Below are 27,004 nucleotides of genomic sequence, written 5' to 3' on the forward strand. Positions count from 1 at the left end.
TCATGAAGCGGATAATTCCATAGTAATATGCCTGGACAATCTGTCACCTTCTCCTCCTCTTATTTCACAAGTAAGCCACATCAGTCAAGTGCATTGACTCAGCAAGAATATTATTTATTATTTTGTATTTGTAAAGCTTTTCTTCCTGTAGAGGTAGTGTTACAGATTTGGTTGAAGTGAGGTGGTGTGAATCCCTTAGTCTGGTGTTGCCTGTAAGCACAGGACAGTCTTAACAGTCTTGCCCAGAGGGTGAGTAACACGGTAGGCATGTAAGAATTCTTTTAATTTGTGCATTTGAAAATTGTTTGTGTAAGATGACTCTACTTGCTCAGTCAAGAGCTGGACCTAAATAACGGTGCTGCCCTGTCTCTCAAATGCAGGAGTTCCAACTACCCGTGAAAAGTTTCTAAATTTCCCATGCAAACATGCAGGTGTGCTTGTACTCCTCACGGCTTTACCTGTCCCACAGGTAGCCAGGCGTGTCTGACTCCTGCGCAACAGCCAGGGAGCCCTCCAGCTGGAGCCTCAGCTCACCAGCGCGGGCTTGCTGCCTGAGTGCAGTTTGTCTGTACAACTGCCCGTGGACGTACCCCACGCTGCGCCGGAGGAATGGCCACAGCACTCCGGGGTACGCGGCTCAAGCAAGGAACAGTATTAGCGCTGCCTGATCTCGTACCCAAATAACAGAGCCAACATCACGGAGCTCTGGGAGCGAACACACTGGTACTTAGCAGCAGGCCAACTATGTACATGCAGTATAGAAACTAAAAAGAAATATCACTATTTTAAACTGGATTTACCTAATTAAAATAGTTAACTTTGAGACTAGTTAAAACACTGGATGTTAGGACACCATGGGAAGAGTACGTCTACAGTGTATTTTGCTTTGGTTTTGGGTTGTTTTTTTGTTTGTTTTTTTTTTTAAAGGTCTTTATGATTGGCTGTGATGTTAACGACAGAACACGGAGCCTCCTGCTGCAAGGCTAATTTAACAGTTCAAATGGGATTCTCGTTGTGCAATTTGTGCCACAAATTATTTGAAGAAGTGGTTTGGACACTACAGTTTTTCAAGGGCACAGCAAGGTGAGTGCCACAGGGGTTCATCTGAAGCAAGTTAGTTTATCATAATCCAAGCTGACAAGAATGCAAAACATGAAATGATGGGTTGTTGAAATGTAATTTTTTTTGTAAGAGCCTCAACCTATGACTTTGAGAGTTATGTGACCTGCCCACCCTGAATTTGAAAATAGCGCTTGAAAGCATGCTGCCTGAGATCCTTAACATAAAGGCCTTCTTAAAAAAAACAACACATGCTATAAAATCAAAGGGATTACAGAGTTAGAACAGTAAAGGAGAAGCTATACTGGATACACTATAATATAGAAATACAATTTTTGAACTTTTTTTTCCTTGAAAAAAGCTGGTGCAGAGAATACTGCTGTTTTTATCCTGACAGTTTAATAATGGCTAAGAATAATCACTTATTTATAATAAATTAGATCTGCGGTATAAATGAACATATGAACCTTTCAAAAGAGACATACCTAGTATTTTAGAGTATCTAAAATGGATTTAAACTATTTCGAGATTCATTTAATCACTTGCAATTTATATTACTTTAAGAATCTTCTATACAGCAAGTTGAACAGAAAAAAGCAAACATTCTAACAGCCCCTTTTCCCTAGAACAATTTTCATATAAGATAGTTTTAAATAGCTATTTTAGCATATTCGCGTGTGCTCTCTCCCCCTTTTTCTAAAGGTAGCACAGCCAAAAGACAATGCAAGAATTGGCATTTGTTGACTGACTCTGTTTTCTTCACCATCTGGTAAAGATAAGGGGAAGACAGACTTGAGACAGAATGTCCCAAAATGGAAAATGTGAACTTGATGTTTACTTTGCCGAATCTCCATGGACTTTGTTCTTTTCCTTGGTTAGAGCTGATAAAACCCCACTTTGCTCTGTGTCTGCATGTCGCTCTGTGTTCAGTTACAAAAAGTTTTCAGTTTCAGCTGTGGATGAATCTGCTTTGAAGGTTCCATTTTGCTTCACTGAATACAGTGGAAACCAAGGCAAGAAACTTAAGTAAAATCCGAACAGGAGCTCCTGTTCAGAATATTTATGAGCAGCATTTTGTATATTCCATTTTCTACTGTCCTTATTCTGGGGAGGAAGAATCCTCATCTTCATCCTCTTCATCTTCATCATTGAAGGAGCATGGCGTTTCCCCCCGTGACTCAGAGTAGCGTGACGTTGCGCTGCTGGACTGCTGGCTGCTAGGGGCAAGGATCTGCCCGGTTGCTAAGGCCACTTCAGCATCCAAACACAACCCTGGATTCTCACTATCAAAACAACAGAAATGTTGACGTTTAGAGGATTTCTCATTAAAAGTTTTAAGCTTTCTTTTTGGCCTCAGCTTTTCCTTTAGTTAAGTAAATGCTACTACCAAGGAAAAATCCAAAAGATTTACATGTAACACAGCTAATAGTCATGAAAACTGCTAAAATATTGGAAAGTTGCATAAAGGTTATTGTCTGGCTTTTTTTTTCTTGTACTAGTAGAATTGCTCAAGCTGAAGAAAGCTTAAAGAATAAAACCATCACACTTTTGTCAATACACAGAAATGTTTGAATATTAAATTAAGCTATTAAATGCCATGACGAAGAACCTGTTCCAGAATAATCTTTCCTTCCATTTTTTAAGGTACATGTAAATTCCGAGCAACATATGGTTGTTGAGGGTTTTTTCCTCGATTGGGTTTTTGGTGGTGGTAGTTGTTTGCTGGTTAGTTTTTAATTTAAAATTATTATTAGACTCTGTGGACTGAACATCTTTCATGAAAGCTTAGGCAGTAGTGCATTTGGACACTGAATATTCTTTTGTAGTCTTCGGAAGTATTACACTGTCAGGCTTTTTCCCATATGTAATTATCTGTTTGTAGTTCATGCCCAGGCTGGAACTTAAGGTTAATCAGAAAAACTCTGCTTTTAATAATAAAGGCTTGGAAGTGATTCTGTTCTTCTGAAACACAGATACAAAAGAGCTAGTGTGTTCAAAATTCAAAGCATATTGATTTGACCTTTTAAATATAATTATCAAGGAAGACAGAATAAGAGACTTTTTCTAAATCAAAAATTAACGATAATAGAAAACATGTCATTTCCTGCATGTAAACGGTATGAAATAGTGATGTTACTGAAAGCACCACAAGCATATGTTGCTATCGTTGAATAAAAAAAAGATTTTTATTTACCTTGACTTAGCATCCGAAGTGCCTCCTGCTACCTCTAACTGAGAAACTGCTTGTGCTGAGCTTGAAAGTAACCCGTGGTTAATCCATGAAAATCCTGCAGACATATCTAGAAGACAGCATAATTGTGTTTACAATAGTTACTTAATTTTTTCTTCCTTCTACAATCTTAAACTTTGTATTCTCTTGACAGTGCATGCCTAGCACAGGGACTGGTTTAAGGAGGTTGTCACAGCCACGAAAATTGGCTCATTGTCCATGGGGATTCACAGGCTACTTTGTTTTGTGCTGTGGAGACTTGTTAGCAGAGGCTTTGGAACATGGCACAAATCACTAGATACTGGCAGCTCTAGGGTGATCTATGAGGCTGGAATAGATGAGAATAATTGAATATGGACATAGCTGGATGGTTTTCATTAAGATTGCCCTAAATACGGGTTTGTTTTTACAGAGAACATGTTCTGACAGTCTCCTGTCTTCACAGGAGGAGGCCAAACCAGGTGGAATGTCTGTGTTGTATTTAGGTTAATGAAGTGGATTAGAGATGTATCAGTGTTGTTTCCTGGTCTTTTGAAGGGGTGTACCTGTATGTACATGCTTAATATTCCAGAAGAATAACAAGTCACTGCTAGTAATGTTGTCTTTTATTAGCATTTTGGGATAATACCTAGTCAGTTGTGTTTTGTTTTCTTTCGAAGAGCAAGGCAAAGTGTGGATTTTACACATAAGGCAGAAAGAAGGTTCAGAGATGCACATCCCTGCTTTATACTTTAGTTGCACTGCACTTCTAAATTTTGTTTTGCAGAGGGCCCTGAGGAGCCAGGGCAAAGAGGAAGGATGTGGAAGCTGGGGAGTTTAAGAAGCCATTTGCTGTCTGGAAAGCACTGTCAAAACAGAAGGCTGCCTACAATGAGAAGCCTTACTACTTCTAGCAGAGCAATTACTGACAGCCACGCTGATGAACCAGGGACAGCAGCTTGGAAAAACTTCCAAAGGTGGTACAGTCCAATCCAAGAGGGGCATCCGTGTTATGAACTAGACTTTTCTTGTAGGAGATACACTTGGTAGAGATTTGTACTTCACATGAGAAGGCTGTAAAGGAACACCCACACTAGCCTTGAGTCATGAATGCACAAGTGGAAGTGCTGCACAGGATTACTGACGATAGCTGAACGAGTGCATTCATTCAATGGATACTCTTATCTCTTCAGTTCCAACTCCAGCCCGCTTTCCAGTCCAGGCTTGTTATGCAGGTAGATCACAGAGCACTTCTTCATGTAGGGACAAATAACAAGTGGTGTAATCTAGAGGTCCTAAACTGTACCACTTTCTCTGCCCACTGCCCTAGTGGGATACACACAAATGGGATGGTGTTACTGCACCTATTAGTGCCTCAGGACTTTTATTTTCTGCTTTTTGTCATCTGTAGTCTCCTTTCTAGGAGTGAATACTCAGCTGCTGAAGGCAGGACTTGGTTTTGCATTAAACACTGGTTATATATGCATGGCTTAAAAGGCACAGGATGTTCCTTTGGATATGGTTCTACTAGAGTTTATGCTTATCTCAATCAGTTCCATATTTCTTTCCGCCCTCCTTTACACTTGAACTATTCTAGTTTGAGTCCTTAGCTAGATGATAGTTCTACATACTAAATCATCAGAAACTCATCTGCTAGATAAAGAGCCTGCAGTTTTGTATCCTGAACCAGCTTATTAAGAGGGCAGAGGAAAGTAACTGTATCAAAATGAGGAAATGGGTAGCAATGTGTAAATAGGAGTATGATCCTGGGATGCCATCTTATCAAATAACATTGCTCCTTCCACGGTAAGAGCTGGCAAGTCGTGTGGTTGCAGTGCAGTCTGTTGTGTGTCCATCACTTTTTCTGAATTACCGATTTAGCCAAAGCAACGCTTTAATGTTAACTTTTAGTATAAGTTATAGTTAAGCTGCTGTGTTCTGTACTCCTGCTCCCTCCTGGGAAACAAGATCAAATCATGTCAGTTTTAGAAGTCTGCATCAACTATGAGAATCGAGCAACAGAAAAATGTGTTACAAACGTCATTTTACATAGGCATATTAATACCATAAACAAAATTATATCTAAGCTTCTACTGATTTTGATGGCAGTCAGACACCTGAGGATCATATCAATATAGTACTTAATATTTATTTTAAGGAAACCTAACACTTTTTTGGTAAAGCATCATGAAACCTATAGAATGCCTAGAAGACACTATTTTTATCAAATTAGGGCACTTGAAGAGTGGCTAAAACACATGATCCTCCTGGAAAGAAAATCCACTAGTAAGATGCTGATGCACACATTGGTTCAGCAGTTCCAAGCAAATTATTTGGTATGTTTAATGCAACCACAAGTTACTTTTTTAAAAGCTGAGATGGTCCAGGATTTTCTGTCAACTTGAAATTCCTTTCACTGAACTGGTTTAGTCTTGGCTTCTTTCAACTGTTTTCCAGTCCTGGTGGCAAGCATTACAATACAAACTGGTGTTAGTGCTTGGAAGTCATTAACTATCTGCTAAAAAGATGACTAGGCTACAGTCAGACTAACATTGTACAGGAAAATACCTACTTAAGACATATTAGAACAGGACTGGTTTCTACAGCAGTGGAGTTAATGAAGTCAGCTAGGGTGGGAGAACTTCAATCTTGATTTTGAAAAAACTACTCAGCGAATAAATAAGAGACCTTGATTTGCTTTCCTTGTATAGTAGTAATGGAAGCTAATGGACTTAAAAGTGCTATCAGGAGAGCTGTGGAGGTAACTATGAATTCTAACACCTGGTGATGAGCCTTCCCTTTCACTACTCTTGCAGTGTAAGATGCAGTGTATAAAGATTGCCAAGGTTAAAATGAGGAGTTATACTTAACCGAAAATATGTAACCAGGCAAATGCTGGCTTTTCAAATATTGTGCCAAATCTTTAAATCTGTTTCTCTTATTTGTCAGCTAGTGCCACTAGGAACATCTACCATGCAATCCATACTCTTAAATGTAGATTAAGTTGGAAGCAATAGAGAGAAGAAAACTGCAAAATAAATGTACATACTCTAGTAACAATACTTCTGGACTGTTTCAGAGGCTGAAACAGCTGAATGTAACCCATATCTGAAGAGTACATTACTTACCTCCATGCATTTTGAGTAAAAAATAAAATCAATACATTTCTTATGATGAATAGTCCAGGTAGCTTTCTGGCTGCTGGTCTGCTAACTAGGGAAATAACCCTAATCACAACATTCCTGAAGAATATGCAACCTTAGAACCTGGTTTTGTCTATTTTCCTTGAAACAAAGTACTATAAATAGTTGTTTCTCTCTTGCACAGGAACATCACAGTTGTTTTGCCTTTAATGCTTTCAATAAAAAACCCCAGCAGCAGTACACTGGTGTGGCTGAATTTTTTTCAAAAGAAACTAAAAGGAACTACTAATTACTAGTTTAGCCATGTAGTTTTATTGCTTAATCACAGTATCACAGTATGTTTGGGATTGGAAGGGACCTCAAAAGATCATCTAGTCCAATCCCCCTGCTGGAGCAGGAACGCCCAGGTGAGGTCGCATAGGAACATGTCCGGGTGGGTCTTGAATGTCTCCAGAGAAGGAGACTCCACAACCCCCCTGGGCAGCCTGTTCCAGTGTCTGTCACCCTCACTGAGAAGAAGTTTTTTCTCAAATTTAAGTGGAACCTCTTGTGTTCCAGCTTGATCCCATTACCCCTTGTCCTATCATTGTTTGCCAACGAGAAGAGCCTGGCTCCATCCTCATGGCACTCACCCTTTATATATTTATAAGCATTAATAAGGTCACCCCTCAGTCTCCTCTTCTCCAAACTAAAGAGACCCAGCTCCCTCAGCCTTTCCTCATAAGGGAGGTGCTCCACTCCCTTAATCATCTTTGTAGCCCTACGCTGGACTCTCTCCAGCAGTTCCCTGTCCTGCTGGAACTGAGGGGCCCAGAACTGGACACAATATTCCAGATGTGGTCTCACCAGGGCAGAGTAGAGGGGAAGGAGGACCTCTCTTGATCTACTGACCATCCCCCTTCTAATACACCCCAGGATGCCATTGGCCTTCTTGGCCACAAGGGCCCAGTGCTGGCTCATGGTCATCCTGTTGTCCACCAGGACCCCCAGGTCCCTTTCCCCTACACTGCTCTCTAATATGTAATTTCCCAACCTATACTGGAACCTGGGGTTGTTCCTGCCCAGATGCAGGACTCTACACTTGCCCTTGTTAAATTTCATTAGGTTATTCCCCGCCCAACTCTCCAGCCTGTCCAGGTCTCTGATGGCAGCACAGCCTCTGGTGTGTCAGCCGCTCCTCCCAGCTTAGTGTCATCAGCAAACTTGCTGATAGTGCACTCTATTCCCTCATCTAAATCATTAATGAATATATTGAATAATACTGGCCCCAGTACTGCCCCCTGAGGCACTGCACTAGATACTGGCCTCCAACTAGACTCCGCACCATTGACTGCCACTCTCTGGCTTCTCTCCTTAAGCCAGTTTGCAACCCACCTCACTACTCTATTGTCTAGACCACACCCCCGCAACTTAGCAACTAGGATGCTGTGGGAGACTGTGTCGAAGGCTTTACTGAAGTCAAGGTAGACCACATCCACAGCTCTGCCATCATCCATCCACCTTGTAACATTCTCATAAAAGGCTATGAGGTTGGTCAAGCATGACCTACCCTTGGTAAAGCCATGCTGACTGCTCCTAATAACCCTCTTATCCTTGATATGCCTTGAGATGGCACCAAGGATAAGTTGTTCCATTACTTTCCCAGGGACAGAGGTGAGGCTGACCGGTCTATAATTACCCGGGTCCTCCTTCTTGCCCTTTTTGAACACTGGAGTGACATTTGCTTTCCTCCAATCCTCGGGCACCTCTCCCATTTCCCAAGACTTGGCAAAGATGATGGAGAGCGGTCCAGCAATGACTTCAGCCAGCTCCCTCAGCACCCATGGATGCATCCCATCTGGACCCATGGATTTATGGGTGTCCAGACTATTTAATTGCTCCCTAACCCCGTCCTCCTCGACTAAAGCAAACTCCTCCATTGACCTGGCTTCATCTGGGGTCTCAGGGGTACAGGGCTCCCCAGGACAGCCTCCGGCAGAGTAGACAGACACAAAGAAGGCATTCAGTAATTCTGCCTTCTCTGTATCTTCTGTCACCAGGGCACCCACCCCATTCCTCAGTGGGCCTACATTGCCTCTGGTATTAGTTTTATCCGCTATGTATTTGAAAAAGTTCTTTTTGCTGTCCTTGACCCCTCTTGCCAGCTGTAATTCTAAGGAGGCCTTGGCTATCCTAGCTGCCTTCCTACATCCTCTAACAGCAGCCTTATATTCTTCCCAAGTGGCCAGCCCCTGCTTCCATGACCTGTAAACTCTCCTCTTCTGCTTGAGCATACCCAACAGATTCCTATTCAACCACGCAGGCCTCCTGGCTCCCTTCCTTGACTTCCTACGTGTGGGGATGCTCTGATCCTGAGCGTGGAAGAAGCAATCTCTGAATGCAATCCAGCTCTCTTGGGCCCCTTTTCCTTCAAGCAGTCTTGCCCATGGGATTTCCCCCAGCAATTGCTTGAAAAGGCCAAAGTTAGCCCTGCTAAAGTCCAGGGTTGCAATTCTACTTGCTATTCTGTTCCTGCCACACAAGATGCTGAACTCCACCATCTCGTGGTCACTGCAACCCAGGCAGCCCTCAACCTTTACTGCTTCGACCAGACCCTCCTTGTTAGTGAGGATGAGGTCCAGCAGTGCACCTCTCCTAGTCGGCTCCTCCACCATCTGCATGAGGAAGTTCTCATCAAGGCACTGGAGGAACCTCCTGGACTGTGGCTGGCTGGCTGAATGGTCCTTCCAGCAAACATCAGGGAAGTTAAAATCTCCCACAACAACCAGGGCCTGTGACTGCGAGGCCACTCTCAGCTGCCCATAGAAGGCCTCATCAACTTCCTCAGCCTGATCTGGTGGCCTGTAACAGACGCCCACAACAGTGTCACCCCTGCCAGGCTGCCCCTTGATCCTGACCCATACACTCTCAACTCGCTCATCATCCACTCCTGGGCAGAATTTAGTACATTGTAGTTGCTCTCTCACATAGAGAGCAACTCCACCACCACGCCTGGCCGGCCTGTCTTTTCTGAAAAGGGCATAGCCATCCATGACCACATTCCAGTCATGTGAACTGTCCCACCATGTTTCTGTAATTACCACCAGATCATAACCTCCCAACCGAACACAGGATTCTAACTCCTCCTGCTTATTCCCCATGCTGCGTGCATTGGTGTACAGGCATTTCAGGGAGCAAGCAGAGCACACCCATTTCTCCCTAGGGGCACAGGAGGCCACCCGGTCCTCATCAGTTTTAGAATGCTGCCCCACTGGGACAAGCCCAGCTACAACCCCATCCCCCTTCGAGCCTAGTTTAAAGCTCTCCAAATGAGCCCAGCTAATTCCTGCCCCAGCATTCTTTTGCCCCCAAAATCTTTAAAAGCTGGTTTTACTCAGTAATAGTGTAATGACACAGAGTTCTATTGCAAATGTAAGGAAACCCTTTTCTCTGAAGATAAATGCAGATTTAAAATGAAATAGAAATTTTAGTTTGCTCCTCGATACATGGGAGCAATGAAGTGACTTGAAGATCGCAACACTATTGAGAGATGTGGGTTCTGCTCCTTTCCCCTTTTTTATATTGTTAGTAAATCATGTTGTAAATAATTTTAGTTGAATGAACCTGCAAGGAACAAATGAAGATGTCTTCCAACCTCTCTTTTTGGCACCAGTGCAGCCTTATAAAGACTTGGTATGTAATTTCAAAATTGACCAAAATTAAAATATGCAATCTTAGTTTTAAAACCCACAGGACAAGGCAACCGGAAAAACACAAACAGGTGTTGATAAACATAAGCACATTTGATGTAGTTTGAAATGTTAAGGTATTTAAAATGTACTAATTTCAGTGAATGTAACTAAATTCTGATTTATATCCAGCAGTGTTTTGACATCATGAATGTTAAGCAACTGTTTCACTCACATAGTAAAATCATGAACACAAACCAACATGTCCAGCTTCCTGACTACTTAACTATATTTTTCTTACCAAAACAAAATATCATTTCCAATATAAACCCTGCATTTAAAATATCCTGAAGATTAAATGTTGCCAACAGAAGAGAGTCAACTTTAGGAAAGTTTTTAAAAAATTAAGTCAAATATTTGAAGTTTCCAACCTCCCTTTGTGAAAGACACAGTTTTATACTACTGTAATTTAAACAAGACCAAAGCCTAGTTAGTAGAGAAGTCAGGGCAACTTCTCTCAGAAATGAAGGTCTGTATTCAGTAATTCATTGGGTAACGCCACTCACGGACTGAGAGGACACCGAGGCGTGTCTACCTGGACAGAGATGCGGGGAATCCCTAGCAGAGCTCACCCTGCCTCAGGCGAGTGACGTGCAACTGCAGCTGGGTCATCTATGGATTACACTCAATCACTTCAAGATGCTCTTTCTCTTTCCTTTTCTTCCCTAACTTGGCAAGAGCTGCCTTCTTCCAGTTTGCCCCTCCACACATCCACAGTTATTAAAAATTAATACTAACCCATGAAAATCTGTTCTTAGTGTCAATTTAGTTATTTAAGAAATAACTTCTTCATAATGCAGCTCCCTCAGAAGTTTGTTGTTATAAATCAGTGTTAATTAAGTTTACAGGACAGCTGTGATAGTTCTTCCAAAACTAACTTTAAAATAACTCATTTTTGTACAAACCCTACCGGCTCCCATAAATTTCAAATGTCACACACTTATGGAGGATAGTATCATTAATTTTGTTCTGTTAACTAACGTTATGGATTTGATCAAGAACAATATTTAAAAGTCTCCTCTAACTTACCTGTGATGTAGCCTTCTAAAGCTTTTGGCACCAGTGACTTTGCAGTTCTCAGGTCCTCAGCTGAACATTTGCCTGCCTCAAGCCCAAAGGACATTCCCATTCTCTTCAGCACCTCACTGTCATCGTGAATCTCAAAAGTGTTGTCGAAATTAAAGAGGTATTCAAATCTGCACGTAAAAAGTCAAAGTGAGATGGTTTTGAAAAGAGCACAACTATGCCTTTTTTGCCTATATTTCTGTTATTGTTTTTTTGGGACGCACTGAGGTTAGTGTCTAGATTATTCATTATCTGTGAAGGGTCCTCAAAAAAAGAAAAAAAAAATCAACTGCTTTTTCTCTTGTGTTTGTGTGACCGGCAGGCCTGCAGGGTTGAAAATGGCACGCTCTCAATTAAAGTAACTTCACCACTGCAGGAAGAAAGTCTAACATTTTCTACCTCGTTAAACAGATTCAAAGGGGAGAGGGAGGCCTTACTGAACATGAACCTTCTCTTGTACTAAATCCAATACTTTTAAAGGTTACCTGCACCCCTGTCACCAAAATAACTATTTTGTTTTCCCTTCTTTTACATTTCACTTCTTTTCTACTGTGCAACACTCTTCCTGTGAACTGACCTATTTACCTTGGTAGAACTTGGCTTTTTTTGCATGCAGCTAGCCATGCAGTCTGTTCAGAGTCCTGTATGTTTGCAACCTTCCGTTCCTGCTGCAGGACTCTCAAAATGTGTTTCATTGCATATCAAAACGGAAATAGTGACATAAACTTAATATAGCTTTAAGAAGGCATCTAGACTGGCCTTATGCTGTGATCACGGGCTATTAAAAGCCTGGACAGCACTAGTACACGGATTACAATATCAAGCCAGTTCTCTACCTCATTTTCTACTGACAAAACCTTTATCCCTGGAAAAGCAACCCATCCGTGAGGTACGATCTTTAGAAGATAACTCGCTGGTGGGTCTTCTTTCTAGGCCAAAGAGTCCATGTGGTCCTTCTGTGAAAGCCTTTTCATACCTTCAGGCTTTCTTGATACCCTCCTGTGTGTCTCTGCTGATTATGCTACACCCTTTCCAGGAACAAGACAGCATATAATATTCCAGATATAAAAGACTGCACATACCTGGTTTTACATTGTAGGTCTTTCTTACTTTTTTTTTTTCCTAACAATTTGCAGCATTATTTTGGCTGTCACGGACTTTTGTTAAAGCTAGGTCCAGAGGCCAGTGCTGTGCATGCAAAGTTTGGGTAATGTTCCCGTCCCTTTCCCATGCTAAGTGCAAATTTGATCAACAATGAATTTAATCTAGATTTTCTGCTCTTGCAGGTAATCCTTTCTCTAAGGGTACAAGGGTCTACTTCCTACATGTTCCCTGTAATGTATAGCATTGTATCTCCAATGGTGAGATAACCTGCATTTCCTGTTAGAGATGTTCTGATTTGTGATACTTCTATTGCGTCTGAATGTGTGTTTAAAACTAGGTATTCTGTTTCCTTTTCTTTCTTTTCTTAAGACCTACAGTGTTTATATAGAAGCACCATATACACTAAATTCATTTTTTCTGTTCAGGTTGCTCAGCTTTTCAACATAATTTTTCACTTCTTCATTCTTCTCTGAAGACTGTGCTTTACTCCAGCTTCAGAAATGTCATTCCCAGTATGTTGCTTGGCACTCTCTGCCTTCTCAAACTCTAAACAAAACTTGCCCAATAACATCTTTGTTTCACACATGAGAAATTTCATTCTGTTTTGGCTGAATAAAGCCTGTTCTTGCATAGGAAAAAGCTTAGAAAACACAAGCTTATGTTCCTCATGATGCTAAATCCCCCTGATATGTACCTTTTTTTTCCAAGCAAGTATTTTGTTCTGGAGGATCCTCTGTAAATAAAATTAGAATGGCTAATGCTGTGAGCTTATCTGTTCATGGGACTTTCTGCTGTTGTATCAGAGATACTGACTAATCAATGGTTTATATAACTGTTTCTCAGAAGAAAGGCAAATGGAAGCCCATTACAACAGTGAGTTATTAACTGAGGTTGAAAGCAACTGAAGGGCAAACACTCCACTTGACCAGTGATGGGATTAGGCAGCGCAAACACTCTCCAACATACTAGAGAATCTGAATTCTCCAAACTGAGTAACCACTTTTGCCAACTGCCTTATTTAGCAGATCAGTGTAGCAGTGGTTTAAACACTAGCAGTTTTTGGCACTATCTGTATACCGCTGCTGCCGCTAACCAGTTGCACGAATAAAAACCGCAGTGGAAAGCTTGTTTAATTTGGGTGGTACACTTAATGATCTCCAGATGACAGTAATACTGAAGCTCAGTTATATAAACTGAAATATCAACAACTTAAATAACTTTGGTGTGCTTATTTCTAGTAGTAGTGTTTTCTTACAATTTGAGATCTTAGAAGCATGTTACACTTCTCTAGATCCCAAATGCCAGTTTTATCTCTGACAACTTCAAAGCAGCAGTTCTGAAGTTTCAGTATTAAATTGTCCAACTTCTTAACAACTTCAAACCTAAATACAGAGCACTGTTCAAAAGTGCAGTAAAAACTAAATAGCATGCCTATAAAAGAAGAGTATAGTTAAGCCGAATCAATATTGATCCTAAAGTTCCCAACTTGCTGAACTGCAGTGCTGATGGGAACGTTCAAATGTTTTGTCACAGAATGTATTTGACTTCAGTCTAATTTTCTACAAAAATTCAACTTTTAATAGTATTGCTTTTTTCCATGTTGGTGCTTAGCTTACTGGAGACTGTCTATTTTTGCTGTATGTTAATTGACTTGAAGTTCAGTGTGGGATTTGTATGCCATAGAGTGAAATCTGAATAATCTACAGTATTAAAGCAAAGCCAGCTATTTTCAGCTAATAAACTAGTTGTGATCTGATTAGGAATTAACATAACAGTGCCTCATACTTTTAGCCATATTTTCACAGGATGAAGAACACAGGCACCCAGAAGTACCTAAGTGGAAGCTCTTCAGATAAGGATAAGAATGCAATTATAGCAATTTGCTTGCAAAGACAAGATTTCAAATGTCTATATAATTTCCTTCCTTTTTTCCCTTGTAAGAGCTAGGTACAACCTTTTTGCTATTAAAAGACACTTTCAAAGTTGTTATCACCTCTAGGATGTTACTTTTGTGTCACATGAATCACCTTGTGTTTCTGACTGAATACATTTATGGCATATGAGGAATAAGAATTCAGAAGCACTAGCACATGGCTTTACTAAAAGTTAGTGCTGTCCTAGTATCTAACTTGATTCAGTTATCTCTTCTGTGCAGTAAATGCTCTTTGAAATGTCAGTCTCAAGTACCTTTTACAACAATGGAAGGCGGCCTGTTTTAACTAGTGGCTGTAAAGCAACGTTGATAAGCTTATTCCTATTACTACTGCAGTTGCATTAAATATCAAAAAACCAAAACAAAACACCCCCCTGAAGTCACAGTAGCAAATTTAAACACATAATTAGTAAACTAGAAAAAACTTATCTCATTTGTTCAAAGAAAAATTCCAGTCCACAAAAGAAATAGAATTCTAAAAATTGATTCCATAAATACTCACTTATCACTTGATATGCTGCAGTCTATAACTGTTCTTTTGCTAGTGTTGACTATTAAGAAAGGCAGCTGTATTGTTGAGTTCAAAGCTGGAGGGCCTTGATTTTGTTGTTCGTTTTGCTGATTTCTTTGTACCAAATTTTTGAATGCTATTTGCTGTAGAAAGAAAGAACGATCACTGACAATAAAAGACACCAATGTTTCCAGCACGTGGAACTACATAACTCTTATTTACTAACTCTCAATACCTCCAGTAATTTTCTGTCAAAAAGTAAATAGTGGCCTGAACTCCTCTTTGCACTAGTGAAGCTCACCAGAAACACGAGTTACACACAAACTTAAGAGACATTTTCCATTAAGAACTACGTAGAGAAGGGAACTCTGGGGGGACTTGGAGTCAACAAAGGGACTCAGGAGTTAGTTGCTCCCATTGCTACTAACGTTGACCAAGCTTCAGCAGACACTCACAGAACCTGGTGGCATGCAGATGCAGCATGCTGTTTGACAATAGGTAAAAACGAATCAGAAATTGAGGGTAAGAGGTCCCCCTACTAGAATCTAGAAAGGTCACCAGTGTGAAACCTTTCTCCCTAGTATATCACAGCTGCTAAACAAATCTAGAAAGAACTTCAGAAGTTCTAATGTGTCAGATCTGCACTTGATGATTTCTATTATAAAAATAATTAAAAATAAATATACCTGCAGCAGCAGTTCTTGTAGTTGGGCTCTCTTCTGTTTTATCCTTTCAATCCGCTTCTGTTTTTCTATCTTAAAAAATAAATGTAAATGCATCAAAATAATTACTTAGTTACCTTGTACGTTCCATTGTGTCAAACTGCACAGGCTTTAGAGCTAGACCAGCGTGCTAGCACCAGTACAGAACTCCGTGCTTGCATTGTAAATGGTGGTGAATTCCATAGAATGGTAAGTAAATAAAACAAGTCTTTTTGACCCTACCCATTCGTCATATGTTTTTTTATTTTTTCAGACAGATTAATTGCATATTCACAGGAGTTTCTCCATCAAACAGGTCTGGCAAACTGTAATTGCTTTCTTTGTCAACAACTTTTAACTTCAGTAAAGATGCAATTATTACAAGAGACTGTATTATTTGCTCACCCATTCCTCTTTTTTATTGTGCGCTGAGTGCTGATTAGCACCAAACTAAATACTTGCTTGAGGGGCTGCTTTGGGTTGTGCGGTTGGTGTTGGTTGGTTGGCTTTGTGGATGTTTTTGTTTGTCTGTTTGGTGTGGGGGGGTTTGTTTGTTTGGTTTTGTGTGTGGTGTTTGTTTTTTGTTCGTTTGTTTCTCCCTCTTCCTGCCCTCTGCTGCACGTCCCTTCCACTGTTCTCCTAGCTGTAAGCTACCAGACATCAACGTGTGGAGACCAGGCTCAGGATCAGCACCTGCATCTTTCCAGTGACCTCCATTTTTTGTTTGGACTACTCATTGAGATACAGTTAAACTTACAAGATTTCAGCAACAAAAAGGGGGTAGAGGCAACATTTTGTACATGAGCACAGAACCAGTTTCTTGCAACAGTGTTGTTAATGCCAGTTTAGGGGGCAAAGCCATCTTCAACCTAAGTCTGCAGTGTCTGAGACAGCAGCAGTGCTGTCAGTAGGTGCCTACTGACACTGCAGATGCAGCCAACCAACAGCATTTCCAATAATGTTCTGGGGCAACACTAAAGAACTGGACAGTAGTCATAACGTTTAAAAAGTATTTTTCCTCATCATCCTGTTGGTGCCAGCACTTTATCAGTGCTCCCCAAAATTTTAAGCTCTTATAATTACCTTTTCACTCAACCACTGAAACTATATGATGCAGTCTTTTAAAACTTAGCTGGCCTTAACCCCCCTATTTTATTTACAATGTTGCTTTGTGGTGGTTCCCCTCCCCACACACTTAAATGTTTAAAATGCTTCCTTCAGAGCACAGTAGATGACTTTTTTTGCTGGGTCAAATATGTAACTCTTAAAACCAATAAACAGTACAGATATAATTTAGACATGGCTTCTATATAACAAGGTTTTTGTACTGATTTCTCATTTTTGTACTGGTAATCTTATTATAAAATTACACTGTAAGAAGAGTTGTCACTCTATACAGCTTTAAAAGCAAAATTAATTTTGATTTTGAAACCATGAAAATGCAGCTTTATTTTCTATTCTCTTCTATTACGTCATACAAAGCAACATTTTAAGGAAATATGCCTGGCTTCCATTTTGCACATATGTAATTAGAGCCTGAAACAGTGAACTGCCCATGATCGAGGTAGATGACACAATGAAATTCAAGTTCTGTATTTGTAACAATAACCTATACTGAAGATAATGCATTCACATGAATGCATGTAAAATTTATCCATAATCTTTTTAAAAAAGACTCCCAGAGTATGATGATTGAACATATGCTTACTCCTTGGTGGATGTATTTTCCAAGTTGCTGTAATGGACAAGGAGAGTAAAAGCTTTTTTTTACCACATTTAGAAAGAAAATTGATGTAAATGAACCTGCACAAAAAATTATTCTGTGCCGGAGAGGCCTCCCACTCACCTTTTGAGATATTTACTGTCACAAGTATCACAAATGTAATACATATTAAGATGTATTTACAGTCATTACAGCACTCTGCAGTAAATACAGTAACTTGTGCTTTTTATTTATAGAGCATTTGGCCTGAAGGACAAACATTTGTGCACATGAATTCTGGCACCCCTGCAAAAACACAGTAACTCTTAGCCTGCTGGAAAAACAATGGAAAGAACCAATAAGTAAAACTTCATTTTCCCCTGTCAGTTCATAACTACTATTTGACATCCTAGCAGGAATTATTTCTGAGTTTAATTTCCTTTGAATGGCATTTCCAAGTACAGACGTACATAGAAAATTGGTCTGCTTTCAAATGTATGCCATTTTGTAAGCATAACTGCACCATAAATTATTTTTATTTTCTTCTGGCTAATTCAGGCTACTACAGATTTTAATCTTACAAATAATCCTTGAATTCATGAATGTCCATTTTGGAAGGTAAACAGGCTTTTTTTTAACTTCATGTAATGTATGCTAAACAGAACTGAACTAAGCATATATAAACATATCCTTTCAGTTTATTCAAATATCAAAGGTTGTATTTTCATAGTGTGCAAGAATCAAACCCAATCTGGTTCAAATTGAGAAAAATGCCTGGTCTGAAGTAGAGCAGCTCCAGTATCACAACCTGTGACCTGTACAGAATTCCCCACCTACTTCACTTTACCTCTAGATTCTGACATTCCTGAGCAGAGTTTGTAGGAAGGCCGATCCATCTGATTTCCTTCTTCTCCTTTGAAATTATGTTCATTGCCATCAGGACATTAAGGGCATCGTAAACTCTCCGTCTAATATTCTTCTGATCATAAGCCTGCTAAGAAAACAATGGAGTATTAATTACCACAAAAGAATTCAAAGAGGAAAAAAAAACACTGAGCACATCTTTCATAGATATGTAGACGATAAAAATCCAAAGTTGCAGTCCAAGTTGGTGGCGTTAAACATCGTGCCCTCACCTGTGTTGCTACCTGGGTGCCACCTGAGCGCTCCTGGTTGCACATGGAAGCTTCAGGTCTGCCTGAAGCCTCGGGACAGCAAATTCCCTCCATGGCACGTCTGTTACAGTTGAAAAGCCGGACAAGACCACATATGGTGGGTACAAGAGTAGCCTTTTTTAAAAGAGAATTATTTTCACAGACTTCTCTGTTTTTGTGTGTAATTTAGAGGGAGTTCAATTCTTCATTTTAATTCTGTATTTTTAAATTTCAAAGGGTAAGTCTTTATATTTGGGTAGTACTTAAGTAAGTGAAGGTAACTATGGAGTGTGGCAGGACAGCGCAGAAACTGGAGGGACAGAACTCCATGATAAACCAGACAATTTTACAATGGTATAACAAATTTCAACACGTATTTGCTTACCGAATCTGTAGCTGGGTGGCTATTAGAATTTGTGAATTCTGATACCAGCTCATCAGCAACTTCATTGTATGAAGTCGTTCCTTTGCGTTGAACTTTTTCACATACTTTCATTGAAAAATGCCTCAGGCCTTTCCCATTTTTATCTCCTTTTTTGCTTCTCTTACTGGAAGGAGAAAAGCGATTATTTTAATACACTGAATGTTAATAAGCTACTTTGTTCCACAGCAAAATGTCTACCTTTTGCAACAAGAATCAGGACTCATGACACTATGTACTACCACATCTCTATTTACAACAAAGCAGAAGGTACCTTATTTCTCCTAGCCACCAAGTTTAATATCTGTGCCATCATATAGTTAATACTGAGAGTAAGTACATATTCACTAGTTTTTATGGTGCCAGAGTTAATAACTGGCAAGGTCAGGGTTATTTTCCATTCACTTTCTTTCTCCAGAAAAGCAGGAGCTTAGATAATGGCAATGGAAAACAACAGGAGCAATTTGTTTTATCATACAAGCTAGAATTGGATGCATATTTTAACAGAAGCCTTTAAAAAGATTAGCTCTGTGTTTTGTTTTAAATTACTGTTTTACAAGCTGGTTTGATAACATGTTTCAGGGAGATCGATTATGTTACAGAAAAAGGCTTAGTTCTGTCAGCAAGCTAAGGAAAACATTAAAATACAAGAATGCTTTCCAAAATTTCAAATGTATTTAAGAAAACTGAACACTGGAAAGAAAGACAGAAGAAAAGGAAGAGTGGAAAGGAACACCAGAAGGTTTAAAAGAAACACTATCGTTTCTAACTCCTATGTAGTTATTCAACGTAACTCCTGATAGGTAAACAAATAAAACCACCTTGAATGCATTCAAAGAAATTTTGGAAGCAAAGAAAAGATCATCTGTTTACAAGTATTTGTCACACAGAAAAGCAGAACAACCCTGTTTCTGAAGATGTGTTTGTTTTTCACAGCTCCCACTCATCAGTAACAGCAAATGTATTTTTCAGGAAGTAATAAAGAGTAATCAATTATAACTACAAGGAATAACATACAAGACAGCTTTTACGTGGAGGAGTGAACACTGCTGAAAGTGGGAACTGGCAACCAATCTCTCTGAAGGGCAGATTTGAAGAAGTAAAACAGGTATGACTGTTCAATAATACTCACCTTTCTGAAAAGTCTGATTCTATAAATTCTCGAGTCCGCTTTCTGTCCCTAAGAAAAGACAATTCAAACTTAGATTAAAATAACATTATATATCCAGACCAAAAAAAAGAAATGTATTTGGGGCCTAGCTGGGTACTAATGCTAGCTGTTACATGTTTACTGAAAGGAGAAAATAGCGCACACACACACAGCTTGACAAACTTGCAGAGAAGGTGGTTCGGACTTTGGAGGTTATCTGAGCTCACTGCCAGACATGTTCTAGTCTCAATTGTACCATGCTTTGCATGTGTGATTTTAGGGAAGCCACTTCATCTGAACTATAGAAAGTGCTGATGTGACCTAAATAACCAAATCCCATCAAAAAGGAGATGCTGAGCTCCTTTGAAAAATTCCTATTTAAAATTCCTCCATGTGGAAGAAAAATGCCTTTAAACAGCACATAAGATATATCCTATATTTTCAGGACATTGAATGTTTTCATATCTTTAAACAAAAAACACTAAACAAGTTCACATGAGAGCTGATGCATACAGAGCTGAAGAGAGATACTCTGAAGAAGCAGTGGACATGAACTTCACATGGGAGTAGCAGTCACCAATCACTGCTAGGTTCTGTGTTGGTCTGTCTATTAGCTGCAGCAAGCAGACTTCAGAAGTTGCATTCCAAACTTGTATTTTATTCTTGCAGCCAATACAACGCACATTGCTTGAGAGCCACTGGTAAATTACTTCACGTTGTCACCCTGCAGTTTCAAACCAGGGTTCACGGCAGATACTTACGCAGCTAAAAACCTGATGTTATGAAGGGCGCTGAACAAAATCGATGGCAAACGGCACGTGTGTGGTTGGGCGATGGGCAGCTGTCGGCAGCAGCAGGGGATCTGTGACTCTGTCCATGGTCCTTACCGGCTCCAGCTGTGCCGTGGGGGTCTGAAAGCAGCCACGAGGGCGGGGGCTGGCCCAGCGGTGAGGGGACAGCTGGCTGTCCCTGCTCAGCATGCCAGGCTGGTACAGGTTGTACAGAGCTCTGTGAATGAACGTGCTCTCGTCTCATTTGATTTTGTAAACAATTTGGAATCAGTGAAGACGAGTAAACGATAGATGAAGCAAGGAGTCTGGACATGCAGTCCTCTAGAGCTGTTTTCAGCAAGGGTTTGCCACTTCAGTTCAGCAACACCACAGACCCTTCCTCACCTCTGATCTTCAGATGAAAATACGAGCTATTGTATGCACTTCTGCAGGGATCAACACTGATCAGTCAGTTTGGAGAACATCTTGCTCCTTTTTATCAGCAAAACAATAGTTAGTCTCATTGGAAATACTGTGCCTAGAGTTTTGCCAGTATGCAAACAGAGAGATAGTGCTTCTCCTTGATGGGTGGTTGATGCACTGCAACTATGCTTTTCGCTGGGCATCTCCATCACCTGGGTTTGGATGAAGCTTAAGAAGACTAATGGGCTCTGATTCTCTGGTGTAGCTAGCTGTGAACAGACACCACAGCTTTTGCCTCCTCCAGGCACTGAAAGAACTTCTGCCTGGCCTCCACATTTCACAAAATTTGCAGAAACAAAGTAATATTTGACAACTCCTTTTTCAAATAAAATCAGAACTAAGGGGATTCAAAAGGTATTTGAGGAGATAAACACATAATCATTAAAAATCCACTCTATGGTGGGAATATAGTGACTGGGAAGTAAAAGCCTATGACAGTCCTTGTTTACAGCACAGAATGAAGAAAGTCAAGGTATAAACATTATACTCCTATTTCTGCCATGTCCTATATGCTCCATTTTCCCATCTCTAAAGCTGAAAAGGTACTAATGACATTGATCACCTGTTCAGAAAAATTCACACAGATACAGAAACAAATTACTTTGTAATTTTCAGAGACAAAGCACTACAGGTGTCTTGAGATAGCTCAGCAGTACAGCTATTTAAAAAAAATTAAATACTGTAAAGACCAGATTTCCTTAGACGAGATCAAGATAGTCATGTTACTCTGGAGTACCTCAGAACCCCAAGAAAACTTGTTGCTACTGTAAAATAGTAATAAAAATACAACATTTATTACATTTTAAATTTTCCATAAGAGATTTATTCTTAAATGCCTCATGAAATGTTTTTGACAGTCTCTACCCTGTTGGCATCCACTGATATGCTCAAGAGCAAAGCTACTTGGATATACCATGAACTTAAAAAAATATAGGTTGCTTTTAACAGGACTCATGAATTTGTGAATCTCCAATTTCACAAAGAAGCTTCACAATCTGTTTTAATTTTGTTTGTTGGCAGTGACTGTGACTGGTGCTTGTACTTCTGCACTGACGTGCTCCAGACATTGAAAATGCATAATAGGCCAGAGAGCATGCTCCTTTTAGTTGTGCAAGAACTGGAAGCTGTAACCCAATATATAGATACAGTAGTGTAAATAAAGGAAAAAAATCAGAACAGATCCTCATCTTTAAATAAAACAAAAATCTTACCCTGGGACCCAGCCAGAAGCTTCCGTTATGTGTGTCTGTGTGACCATTGTTGGAGCTGGGTTATATGGACTTCCAATCAGAACACTCCCTGAATTGGTCAGTCTTTGTGATGTGCTTATGATCTATGACATTTAGAAATAAAAAACACAGCTCTCTTAAGAAAACAGAGGTTACCACAGCCCAAAATTAATATTAAGCATGGTACTGAGAAAAAATAACAGTTCTGTACCAGATGCAAGTTGCAGTCAAAATACACACAAGAGATGTCATCAGAAGTTCTTCACACATTAAAGTAATTACAATGTTGTGAATTTTTCGACTTTTTGTACCATATTACTGTATTATTCATATGGACAAGATCTAGAAAACCAGAAATAATTACTAGGTATGGCAGATCTGCATCTGTATCCATCTAATTGTTTCTTTGAAAGAGTAGGGTCTAAGCAATCTATTGATCACTGTAATCAATAAAGCCTGCTTTCCAATGGATTTGTCTCTTGCAATTTTCTGTCTTTGGCCCCAAAGGCAAAATACTCCCTGCCGTTTCTAGCATTCACAAGATCTCAAGGCATTCCAGCAAGCTAATAGTACAACATTGTACCTAAGGAGTTAAATGTAAAGTCTGTACAGTACAGACAGAATTTACATTTATTCAAACCTAGTGAACTGTACGTATGTACAATGGTTGTTACCACTAAGACACTTGATCTCAACTTTTAAATCACATCTAAGTTCATTCTTTAAAGTAGGTCCCATAAGGAACTTAGTATTTAAAAACGAAACAGTATGAGTTAGTTAATCATTAAAATAAAACACAAGTTAAATTATTTTGATTCCGTTATAGGAAGATTCAAACAAAAGCTTCCTGGACAATGCCTTTTGCCTTTTTTTTTTTCAGTATTGTTTCACTTCACTCCATTTGTTAGTGACACTTTGAATACCTACTGTATTAAACTTCGTAGTTTCTTTTACAATTTAACACCCAACACCCATATAAGTATAGGGTAGATACTTCATTTGTTATCCATCAATATTGCATGAACAAGTATAAAAAATGCTCTCTGCAGAATTTCCCATTGCCTTAGCTCACTGAGCATTATTTCACATCCCTCCGGAAACCACACTGTGATGACAGGTATGTATTTTTTATCTTAAAGACATAAAATTATCTTATTTATTTTTGCAACTGGATAGCTTGACAGAAACAAGTGAAAACAGAAATTTAGGAAAACCAAAACACAGGTCCAAGTTAGATATTTTCTGATTGATACTGAAGAACAAAAGATCCCTGGCTGGCTGCTCTACACACAGCATGCAGGCACAGGAAGGGTATCAACTTCCATCAACTTACTGCTACATTGGCTTAAAGTCAGAAACATTTTGTGACAGAATGATTAATTTTGTAAAGCTCAAATTCAGCACTGATATTACAGTGGTATGTGAGAATCAGTAATGCAATATTTCAATTACACATCAATCTAGCAACTTTTTATATCCATTTCTTGCAACACTATAATAATATTTATTTGCAATATGCATATGATTCTGCCAGCATATGGTGGACGCATGTCAGGGAGAAAAGATTTTAAACATTTTGCATTCTGAAATGGTGTTTCACCACATCCCCCCTCCCTGAGGTTTCACATTGCTCTAAATCACAGATCAAAAGAGTATTTTATGTTCAATCTCCTCACAATTTTCTTGTGATGACCGCAGTAACAAACTGAGGTGGCACAATCAGTTGGGTTGTTTCCAGAGCGGCCTGTCCCATGTCCTCTGTCCCCTGGTGCCACCTAGTGGGGCACCCGGCTGCCACTCCCCAGACTGACCCCTGCACCTGCACAGCAGCCTCTGCCCACAGCTGCTGCCACAGCTGCACTTTCAGGGCTGCAGGGACACAGATGTCACACCTGTACAAATCAGTGGGGTTTTTTTTGTGTCACTTTTACATTTACTATTGAGTGTTTGCGTTCACAAGAAGTCTTACACTGAGTGTTTGCAAAGGATTCATTCCATCTTAACAGCAAACATTTTTGCAGTGTGCCTGAAGTAATCACATAAATGCAGTGCATAGCATAGACCAGAAAAATAAAACCTCATCCTAATTTAGGAAATAGAGCAGCTGTAGGATGTGTTAAATGCTTGTAATTAAGCACAAACATTTTATCAGTAATACTTATGCTGTTAGATTTACACCTACGGACTGAATCTAAAGCAACTGTAACACACACCCGTACCTCAGAATGCAGCCCGCAGACGGTGCTGATTTCACTGTTTGCACAGCCGTACCCCAAGGGATCAGCCCCATGGTCACTGCTCAGCCAGCAGCCCACCCACGGACCCCAGGACCGTGTGCTGGTTTGAAGGGCCTGGTGCAGCCACAGGGCTGTAACCTACAGTGGTTAAATAAAGGCAAAAGCCCCTCAAGGCAGCAGGACTTTTCTAGCGCAGGTGTGATGCAAAAGGAGTGCAAACATTTCCATTACTGAGAACTTGTGAGCATTCACTTTTCAATGGTCTGGCACACAACACAGCCATACGCTGGATGTCTTAGGAGGCCTGTGTTAATGGCTCTTTAATAAAAAAAGTTTTCTCAATACAGGTCTATCTTTGTGAAGCAGCAGAATAAAATAAAATAATAATAAAATAAATAAAATAATATGTGTCCACACCATGCAGTAGCTCTAGCACTGCTACCTGCTATAGCACCTAAACTATGAACTAGGGTTCATTTAAACCAAAAGCAGGGCCCTGAGAAGTCACTCGTAAGAGTAGGTACTGCATTAACTGGCTGCTCTCCCCTGTTCTTGGCTATTATTTATTGCACTCACAAAATACATATGTTGTAGTAGAACTACTCCAGCGGAAAGCTACAGGGCACATGCTCCAGCAGTACTTGCATCAGTACTGATGCACTGAGGAACACGACTGTCTGGTAGCCAGGCAGTGCCTAGTGCTGCAGGCAGGGAGAAAGCAGCTGGGGGGTGGCTGTAATGCTGGGCCTGTCTGTCCAACCAGAATCAAAGCCATTGAAGAACAGTGATTACTCCTGATGTGAGGGACCCACCACAATTATTTATAAAACTATCAAATAGTTCTTGTACTCAGACTAAGTGCTTGGCAAGGAGGCATCAGGTTACTAGAACCAGTCCACTGTACTGCCTACAAAAAGAAAATAAATTTTTTCTCAAAATCAGATCTAAAATCCCAGGAACGGCAATATATGCTCATACACAGTTACCATCCACAGGAAAAGACAGTTTTAAGAAGAGTAGTTTCAACAAGTTAAATCTCTAGGGACACATCAAGACATTTACTCTTTGGCAACGCTGAAGATTTAGTGGTGAGAACATGACTCAAAATATTCAGAGAGTATCAATAACATACTTTATGAGATTTATTTTTCTTAGTATGCTTTTGAGTAACGGGTAAAATGTCAACTGGCAAAGTTGTTTCAATGCCACTCAAGCCAGAAGACAGCTGTCCCGCAGGTGCCTCTCAGGGCCCTCGCTGGCCGGCCAAACTCACCGCGACCTCACAACCTTGTTTGTCATGCACCCCTACCACCTCAGCAGGAAGTGGCACAGCTAGTTACAAGTTAGCATTAGCAAAGTTACAAAACTTACCATTTGGGGTCCAACATTCACATTGACTGGTCCTAAGGTTTTTGGCAAAATCTTAGTTGGGGAGTTGGTGCTGGAAACTGGTAATGTGATTATTGAAATATTACCTAAAAAGAGCAGTAAAAAGAGAGTTTTAAATTACTGCCTATTACCTATGAATGCTTTGGCTAATTCTCACATAATTTTAACATTTTGGAATCAGGTTAGCTTTTTTGTCTTGTACAGACAACACTCTCACATAGCAGCCTCCTGACTTTTTTGCAGGCATCACAAGGACACCTCACAAAACTATACCTTCATTAGTTCACCTTTAAAATTACATGTTAGTATTTTATTTCCAGAAACAATTTTCTCTTGCCTAAGACAAAGAACACACAGCCTGCCATACCTCAGCATTAAAAGTTCAAGTTAAAGTCAGCATACAAATCCTATTTATAATCATAACCATGTGTACAAAATATTGTATGTGTATACAAAATATTGTATCAATCATTCCTCATCTGACTATCCTGAAGTATTCTACAAACACCAGTGAAGTAAGCATATCGCAGCCCATCGCTGAGCAGATGGACTAAACTGACACCTTTACAGCTTTAGCTAAAGTAACTGAGCATGACACTGGACATCAAGATAAAGGCAGCCATCCCAGCATGTTCTCATCCCAAGATATTCACCATTTTTGTGATCCTGGATTGCTTACGGATCTAACTCATCCTCTACGCTGAGAGCCTCACAAATGCTGCTGCTCCTCCTCTATTCCACATCCTATCTTGTGGCTTTGATTATTCAGACTTAATGTCTTAATCAAAACTGTCATACAGCACTACCATTAGCCCACAAGTGTTCAAAGTGGTGCACACAAGCCACTCAAAGCGGTGAACACACTTATCTATGGACGCTGTGGCGGCAGCAGCTCCTGTTTCTATGACAGTTTCAAAGCAAGAGAGCTGGGAATCAATCAGTCAAATGCCTCCCCCCATTTATTCAAAATGGAGACGAACAGTGGTGGGTCTGGAGGTAAATATAAGGAAGAGCCA

General features: G+C 40.0%; 1 protein-coding gene across 1 annotated transcript in view; it reads right to left on the reverse strand.

Annotated features, from left to right (window-relative positions):
• Positions 1-1,974: 1,974 nt before the first annotated feature.
• TFDP2 (transcription factor Dp-2) overlaps positions 1,975-27,004 on the reverse strand; it is a 49,416-nt gene continuing 24,386 nt past the window's right edge. The window contains exons 4-13 of the mRNA XM_080349450.1: positions 25,971-26,074; positions 22,345-22,466; positions 19,863-19,910; positions 18,695-18,857; positions 18,003-18,149; positions 15,439-15,507; positions 14,744-14,895; positions 11,169-11,335; positions 3,254-3,359; positions 1,975-2,342 (exon numbers count right to left, since the gene is read on the reverse strand). Of these exons, the coding sequence (XP_080205576.1) occupies positions 2,159-2,342; positions 3,254-3,359; positions 11,169-11,335; positions 14,744-14,895; positions 15,439-15,507; positions 18,003-18,149; positions 18,695-18,857; positions 19,863-19,910; positions 22,345-22,466; positions 25,971-26,074 (1,262 nt within the window). The 3' untranslated portion in view covers positions 1,975-2,158. The remainder of the gene's footprint in view (positions 2,343-3,253; positions 3,360-11,168; positions 11,336-14,743; positions 14,896-15,438; positions 15,508-18,002; positions 18,150-18,694; positions 18,858-19,862; positions 19,911-22,344; positions 22,467-25,970; positions 26,075-27,004) is intronic.

The sequence above is a fragment of the Nesoenas mayeri genome, assembly GCF_963082525.1.
Source record: "Nesoenas mayeri genome assembly, chromosome: 9".
In the NCBI taxonomy this organism is placed as follows: domain Eukaryota; kingdom Metazoa; phylum Chordata; class Aves; order Columbiformes; family Columbidae; genus Nesoenas; species Nesoenas mayeri.